Source organism: Nicotiana sylvestris, chromosome 6, assembly GCF_000393655.2.
Source record: "Nicotiana sylvestris chromosome 6, ASM39365v2, whole genome shotgun sequence".
Lineage (NCBI taxonomy): Eukaryota > Viridiplantae > Streptophyta > Magnoliopsida > Solanales > Solanaceae > Nicotiana > Nicotiana sylvestris.
The window spans coordinates 167,066,072-167,074,920 of record NC_091062.1 but is presented as its reverse complement, the minus strand read 5'-3'; the positions used below and the strand labels follow the sequence as shown (position 1 = coordinate 167,074,920).

Genomic DNA, 8,849 nt, shown 5'->3' with positions numbered 1-8,849 from the left:
TAGAAAAATGCATTTGTTTTAACAATTGCCTTATTTTCTTTAGGACAATAAAATAAAGCTTCATTCGTTTTCTTGGATATTCGATAAACATGCACCTATCCATCCTTAGTTCCAACTTACATATCTGCTTTCCCTTTCAGCACATATGCGGGATAATCCTATATCTGAACATGCCACAGACCAAGCTTACATTCAGTCCACAGTTCTATAGATGTCCCAGGTACTAGCTTAGAAGGAACTAAATTCAGAATGTAATTTGAAGTTTCCAGGAAATATTCCAAAAATAAATAAGGCAAATCTGAATAACACGTCATTAGTCTATCCATATCCAAAAGAGACTTATTTCTTCTTTCTACTACACGACTCTATTATGGAGTTTACGGTGTAGTCAATTGAGATGTAATCCCTATTCTGATATGTAACTAAAAAACTCTTTAGAGAGATGCTCGCCACTACAATCAAATTGTAGTAACTTAATATATTTCTTTGGTGCTTCTCTATTTCAAGTCTTAAAAACCTTGAATTACTTAATTCATTAAGACTTACAGTGCATCAAATAAATATATTAATATTTTGAGTAATCATTTATGAACGTCATAAAATACTCAAAATCTATCTCTTACGAGTATGTTCATTTAACCATACAAATCAGAAAGGATTCATTCTAGCTTATCACTAGTTTTATTTCCTTTTAAAGGGAAACATCTTTTAGTCAAATTTCCTTCCAAACAGGATCCACAAGTTGGTAGTGCCTCTACTTTCAATGAACCTTAAGGTCCATACTTGACCAACTTGAAATCCTATCCAGATTAATATGACTTAGATAAAAGTGCACAGATAAGTTTTACTCAATTTTGAAGAACATATTCTCTTATGAGGTAGACTAATATTGTTCTGTTCAGGAGAGACATCAATATATAATAACAAGGTCATGCATTCATGTACCACAAGAGATAAAGTGTTTATTAAGCTCAATAACTCAAGAGTTATTCGAAAAATAAAACAAATATCCATCTCTTATTTTGCCCAGAAACCGGAATTAAATTCCTTCTAACAAAAATACATATATTGCATCCTTAAAATTAATGCCTTATCACTAAAAGAAAATTTTAACAAGTAATACGACAAATTGCATAAAATCATTGTGGAGTTGAGATAAAAATATTAAATAGATCATAATAAGTCAAAACACTGAATAGTAAAATTCAGACTGCATTCAATATTTATATACATACATGCATCTGGAATAATAAATTTCGATGGGAAAAGAATTATTCATGCAAAGTATATTATATAATGCAAGAATTATACAATCCAAAAATAAATAGAACCAACTCAGATGGAGAGCATACTATTATTTTCAGTCAATTGTATATAACTTTTTAATACAAAAATTTTAAAACACACTACACATATATGTCATGCATCTTGAATAGCAATTTCGATGGGAAAGAACTACTCATGCAACATACATATGCAATGCCAGATTATTCACTCCAATAATTAAAACAGACCCAACTCAGATGGAGAGTATACTGTTAATTTAAGTCAAGTGAACATCATTTTTAATAGCTCTAGTTTCATTGATCCAACATGTATACTCAGATGGAGAGTAAGTACACGATATCAATTACTAGTATTTCACCTAGTGAGCTTACAATAAATTTATCCGATATGGAGGAAGACCTAAAGTCAACGCATAAATTTATTACTCACTTGAAATTAATAGTGGAAGACCATAGAAATATATTTCTATCACCACTTAATCATGATTGTATTGTAGTTACAAAATTGATTCAACCCTTTAAGCTCAGATGGAGAGTTAATACTGGTTATCAATAACTAGTAACTATAGCCAGTGAGTTCATAATAAATTTATCCGATATGGAGGAAGACCTAATGTCAACGCATAAATTTATTATCTCACTATAAATAAAAAAAATGAAGACCATAGGGGTTTATTCCCATCACCACTTTATCACAACCACGAACTTTTCTCTGAGGATTAAGTTCCATATTAAAAAAAATGCTCAATACCCATTTAAACAGTCTTAAAATACTAAAATTAATATTTCACACTGTATAGTGGTGATTATTGTTGACTGGACTATTTCTGATAAATCTACCAAATTTCATATCAATCAAAAATTGCGACCAAATTTGGAAAATTATCATTTTAAGCATTTTTTTAAGAATTTAAAATATGACCTACATTTTTTTTATCATATACCAATTCATGTCAAATCAACATGTGTTATCATGTTCCAGATTAGACATATAAAATGATAGAAAGAATGACTTTTCGTATGTAAATCACATTTTAATCCGTCAAACCTCCAAAAAACTCACCTAAACGATCCCAAATCGTCAAAATACGATGTGATTCACTGCATAGCAGTGAGTTCTTCTTAAATGATCGTTTCCAATGATCCTACCGAATTTCAGGTCATTCGGAGATCGTGAAATTCATGATCGCCAAAAACTAGACCAAATTCGAATAAATTATTTTTTTTGGCGTAGTCAGGATTAAATCCATGTGATTTGCATTCTTGCTATATATCATATCAAGTTAAATCATCATGTTTCAGATTTAACTCAAATATAGCCGATATATAAAGAATAATTTTTTCATATTTATAACAAATTCAATTTAATAAACTGCTTGAAAACCCATCTAAACGACCTCAAAATGCCAAAAAAACAACATGATTCACTGCATAGCAAGGAGTTTTTTTTTCACTAGATCGTTTTCGATGAACCCACCAAGTTTCAGGTTAATCGGAGTCCGTCAAATTCATGACCACTAGCCTGTAACCAAACTCGGAGAATAACCGTTTTAAGTAGTTTCATGAATTAAAATAAATATGATATTGATTTCCATTCTCCTTATAATTACACTATGAGCTCAAGGCATATATTATTTTCTTCCTATTTCTAGGATATATAATATCTCCTTTTGCAATAAATTATCCTTTTATTAAATACATAAGAACCTGAGATATTATATTTTCTCCCGTTCAGTGAAAACCCCAATATCTCTTCTCATGGGTGGAGTTAGTTTCACTAGTACCCAAAGATAAATACTCTTTTTCTAGTTATGAACCTCCACCATTAATGTAGATTTCTCAAGGATAATTTTCACATGGTATATTAAACATATTTCAATGACTCAAATAAATAGACCATTTTGTGGATCCTACTTATTAATCATAATGCTCAATCCATGAATAGATATAATTTCACATGTACAAATTTACTAAGAATTTTTCATGAGTTCAAATAAACAACCACTTCAGTGGTAACTATTTATTACTCATAAAATTCTCAATTTACAAGTGAATATATATTTAGCTCATAAAATTATTTTATTGTAGACCATAGCTTAAAAGTCATACCAACATAGACTATCTTTAAGTCTTCAACCAAGAATCATGCTTCAATTATTTGGAATGTTAAGATACGGCATTGTGAATGTCTGAATAAAATGTACAATCTCATGGGTTTTTAATCCATCATCTTGTCATTCTTGACATCGACAAAAACGAATAAACACTGAAGATGAAAGCATAGCAGATAACAAAAACTGGCAACTAATTTGGTAATCTATGCCTCTTGTATATTTGTATGATAACAAAACTTAGCTCACAAAAATCTCTTTCTTCTTAGTCTCCAAAAAATGGTATAAAATTTTTTAAAGCACAATTGTCCTACTGGGGTAGCAATTGGAACTACAGATCATTCCAACTGGGAAAAAACCAAGTTAAAGAAGTAAGTGTAACCGTTCCAAAAACCTTCCATCAATCCTAAAGGAGCGATTATCCCAAACTAGACCGAATCATCTCATATGCCAAGAAGCAAGCAGCATTTGCTGGGACACTACGCGCTATAGCAGGTCCAAACCCCTTGTAAAAGCCTTTGGCACCTTCTGATGCCAAAATCTTCCGAAAAGCATCAAAAGAACTAGAGTATTTTGGGTTTCTATAATCATCAACCTGAATTACACTCTTAATAACATCTGTTGGATACACTGCGAACCAGACTGAACCGCCAGCCAAGCCTCCAGCTACTATAAGTGAACCCCTTCCCAGTCCAGAAGTATCCATGCCTCCTGCAAAGTACTGCTTTAACGCTTCGTATACGCCAAACATGACAGCATTTCCCGGTACTTCTCGTGCCAGGGTGGGGAATAGACCTTTGAAGAGACCCCTTACACCTCCTTCAGAACGAAGAACATGCCTTGCAACATCCATTGGCCCTGCATATTTTATGGCCACAGAACCTGATCCTACACTTGTCAATGAGCTGTGGGCTTGCAATCTGCATCAAATTTGAGAATCCAGCAATCAATTTTGCTAAATACATAAGCAGGTTTACCACTAATGCTACATAGAGGAAGCCTTAAAAGTTAAAGCACATGAATGATGCAAATAGTTTTTACAAGTTGTGTTGGAACATTAGACCACCAAAGCACACAGTTAAAGAGTCCAACTGCAAAACACATGTAAACGCCACTTTGGTGAAAAGAAAATCATAACAATGAGGCCTTAATCCAACCGGCCAACTTGACTGTTGATAATATAGGAGCTGAGGGAAAACTTTACAAACATTTGACGATATGATACTCTTCATAAAACTTGGTACTCTTGTTTTTCCTAGATTAGTGAACTTTGACTAGCATCTTAACATGTCGTATTTCACCATTTTGATATGAGGTGAATTGTAACTTCAGTAGGTATAGTTTCTAAATATCTTTATTAGTCTAGTACAATTTATCTCTGAATAAGTAAAATGTGCCAAATGGATTAGGACAGAGGGAGTATTATAATTTCTGACTTTAATGCTACAAAGAGCTAACCTGCATTTGATGAGCTCAGTTGGGCAGGCAAGAAATGATGCAGCAGTACCAGCAACAGCTCCACAAAGGATTTGCTGCTTGACAGTAAGAGGGGCACCAGGTTCAGACCTTAACAGCGCCTCGGTTTGACCTCTAACAGTGAAAAGCAAAGCGTTGAAGGCGGCTACAGTTGCAAGTGGAGCTCCCATGCCTTTGTATAAACCCTTTGGACCTTCAGAAGCCACTGTTTTCCTGACTGCATCTATGGCACCTGCATATTTTGGAGGTTGCCCGGGTAATGGAGAAGGCTGGCTTTGGAGCTTGACTTTTATGGTATCAAAAGGGTGGCCAACTATCAATTGTGCTGCTCCACCAACAGTCCCTGCTGTTAAATCCTTTGCTATATCCATCTGCAACATTATGAAGACAAAACACAAGAATTAAGGAATAGACATATCTCCAACTGCGCGCAGCTTATTATTTTGAACACAATGAGAGTAAGGCTAGATACCATGTAGTAACTTCTTTGAGAGAGTTATATTGATTGGAAAGGCAAAAATACTTGTCTGAGGAAGACTGATGTCACTTGATATACTATTACTGACACCAATACAAATCCATGTTTGTAATATGTCTTTATTTTTGTTAAGACTGCTGGACAATTAATACTATTTTGAAATAATACACATTATAGTGTTATACTAGTATGTAATTTTTGCTGTTCTTTTTCACCTTCTTTGCTAGTTTCCATACAAGAGATCAAAGTATGCTGAAGGCCTGAAGCATGTGTTGGTTATGTTTGGTTGCGTTATCCTTTTTAATAAACAGGGCCACTTAATTACAAGAGCTTTTACTTAACCATAGATTTTAGTGGTACATATTTATGTAAAAATTGTACGGGGCGCCCTATTTGGTCTCCCTCATTTAACCTATACCCATTTTTTTAAAAGTTTTAACTTGTATCCACTTTTTAAACAACTTCAGCCCCTTTCTCCTCCTCCTTCTCCTCCTTCGTTTTCTTCTTCTTCTTCTTTCTTCTGCTGCTGTTGGTATGAAACTTCGGTTCATGGGATGATTGCCATAAATATGTTTATCAGATTATTTAAAAACAAATTATAAATAATTACGTAAGTTAGTAGACAATAATTTGTGAATATTTCCACGTACTTAAGTTAGCAGACAATGATAATTCTGTTCTTTTCATGTTTATTGTTTCCAAAATTTATGATTTAGATACTATTGGCAATCTGATTATTTATCTAGTATGTTAGAAAGTTTTTTCAAAAACTTCAGCTTATATAGTGCTGAAAATTTTACAAATGAATTAAATAACTTCAGCATCTTCTGCTGAAATATTTGAAAAAGCTTATTCAGGACAAAAAAACTTCAGCTTATTTAGTGCTGAAGTTTTTATAAATGAACTAAATAACTTCAGCATCTTCTGCTGAAGTTTTTGGAAAAGCTTAATGATAAAACTAATGAATCCAGGACAAAAAATTTTCAGCTTATTTAGCGCAACTACAAACGAAAACTTCAGCAAATAGAGAATAAAACTTCAGCTACTATGCTTAAATTCAGCAATTACAAACAAAAACTTCATCACACTTGGTTCAACACACTTGCTACTTTAGGCTCGTCTACTAGAATGCTGAAGTTTTGCGTGATTGTCTTTGCTACTTCAGCCCCGTATGCTGAAGTTACGGGAAAAAGCGTGTACGCTTGTAATTTTTTTTGCAAAGCGGGCACAAGTTAAAACGTGACCAAAAAGCGGGTATAGATGCAAATGCCCCCATGTTTATTTAAAAAACTTACACTGTTAGATTCTTTTGTAGAATACAATTTATTTTTAGTTTCTCTTAACAATAATAACTTGCTTTAGAAAGAAGGTACAGATTTCATTTATTTCATTTAACGTTTTCTAATAGTATTGTTATATTGTAATCCAAGACCTAATAATTAAACACATAAATCTACCAGTAATAATTGCGATTAGTCGTTTAACACCCAGACAATGAGAGGAGGAAAGATAGGAAATTTTTTTTGCATTTTGTCTTGCAGTAATGGAGGGGGTCCTACGTGCTGCAACATTAGACTATTATAGCCCGTTTGGCCAAGCTGCAAAAATTTGAGAAGTGTTTTTTCTCAAAAGTATTTTTTCTCAAAAGTATTTTTTTCAAAAGTACTTTTGGTGAGAAACAGTTTGTGTTTGGCTAATTAATTTGAAAAACACTTCTGAGCAGCAATTAGTGTTTGACCAAGCTTTAAAAAACTGTGTCTAAGTGTATTTTTTTCGAAAGTGCTTTTCAGAAAAGTTCTTTCGGAGAGAAGATATTTTTTTCTGCTTCTCCTCAAAAGCACTCTTTTTTTCAAAAGTTTGGCCAAACACCTTAATTTTAGGAAAAAAAAAAGCATTTTTGACCCAAAAAAAAAATACTTTTGCCTCAAATGAAGCTTGGCCTAATAGGCTATTAGCCATTCGAAGCATTACTGGGTCAGTAAGAATGGGCAAAACTAATTTCTTATCATTTTAAAAAAAGTACTGATTTAGAAAAAAAAATTGTGAACAAGTTATGCAATACCTAAGTAAGTTAATATTGCTGAAACAGAGAATTTAAGGAAATTTGTTTAAAAGGAAAAACAAAACAAAACTTGGAAGAATTAAAGTATGTGCACACTGTCGCACATAACGTGTAACATTTAGATGGAATATTAACTAAAATACAAAGTTTTAAGGACAAATTTAGATTACAAAAAGAAAAAGTAAATTAGGTTACTACATTTAGATGGAATAGTCAAAATCTTTTACTTGAAGCCTGGTAAAAGGTTGGTAGTCTTCAATGGCGGAAATAAAATTTAAAGCTGTGGGCTTTAAGATGCCAGCGAAAGAAAGGTACTTCTGCTGAATAAATGATCGAATTAAATGTGCCACCAACTTCTTGATGTTCTATCTCTTTTTATATTTCTCCAAAATAAGGGCCGTTTGGTACGATAAATACGCAAAAATAATCTTGGGATAAAATTTTTAGTATCGCCTCATCTCTTGTTTGGTTATTAATTCTGAGATAAGTTAATCTCATGATAAAAAATAGTACCAAAAAAACTTATATCCGCCGGAGGGTAGAAGATTAATCTAGAATAACTTATTCTAGAATAAAATAGTAATATTAACAATCCTAAGATTAATACATACCAAAACCGTGAATAGAAATGACACCAGCATAACTAATCCAATATAACTACTCGCAGCATAATTTACCCTCAAACCAAACGATCCAGCTCAGAACAGAATCACACAATCCAGCTCAGAAACAAAAGCAATAAAAATTAATTACCTGATTGATTCTGGATAGTGCAACGAATATATATATCCAACTTCAACCCAACCAAATTAAATCCAAAATGTTATTTCAAGACCTTGGGCTGCAATCTGAAATTCCAAGATAGCCAATATAACCAATATTACATAATCAGATCAAATAGTGAAGGGAAAGCATATATAACAGAGTCAATATCGGTATTCGCACAAAAATATACAGAACTGCTATATATTCGTACCTGTAGAAGGTGATGAAGGAGTGGGAAGAAGAGGACGCAGATTCGTACCTTGTGCAATTTTTGACAGAGTGGGTGAGAGATTTATAGTTAATTAATGTCATCATAGGCTCACTTCTCCAATAAATGTCTGTATTTATAAATGGTGGTTTGAATAAATTGCGTCTCCAAGTTACTACCTTCCTTCTTTGATTGCTTACAGATTTAGACCAAAAAAGGAAAATTACTTCGGGCAGAAAAGGAAGAAATAACGTACTGAAATTGCAGAACCAGCCACATTTATGAGTTGCCTTTTTTGAATAATATTTTGCTAATAGTAAAGTGAACTGACTTTCATTTGAGATGTTCGCTTGACTGACAAGTGTTCGAGTCAACATCAAATTCGAAAGATTTTTAGTATATATGTCAAAAGTAATTTTAGGACTTATATATTAAATATGTTATACTCTTTTCCTTTCAATTT

The 8,849-nt window shown here is 32.8% G+C and overlaps 1 protein-coding gene across 2 annotated transcripts; it reads right to left on the bottom strand.

Moving 5' to 3' along the window:
- Positions 1 to 3,574: 3,574 nt before the first annotated feature.
- LOC104232765 (mitochondrial carnitine/acylcarnitine carrier-like protein) lies at positions 3,575 to 8,638 on the bottom strand. 2 transcript variants are annotated; one of them, XM_009786032.2, is made up of 4 exons: positions 8,390 to 8,638; positions 8,167 to 8,261; positions 4,856 to 5,244; positions 3,575 to 4,317 (listed from the first exon to the last, which is right to left on the bottom strand). In XM_009786032.2, exons 3-4 carry the CDS (start codon positions 5,242 to 5,244, stop codon positions 3,816 to 3,818), a joined length of 891 nt encoding a protein of 296 aa, XP_009784334.1. In that variant the 5' UTR covers positions 8,167 to 8,261; positions 8,390 to 8,638; the 3' UTR covers positions 3,575 to 3,815. The 2 variants fall into 2 exon arrangements, with proteins under 2 accessions (XP_009784334.1, XP_009784335.1); XM_009786033.2 differs by having other exon boundaries at positions 8,438 to 8,638.
- Between the last annotated feature and the right edge of the window lie 211 nt (positions 8,639 to 8,849).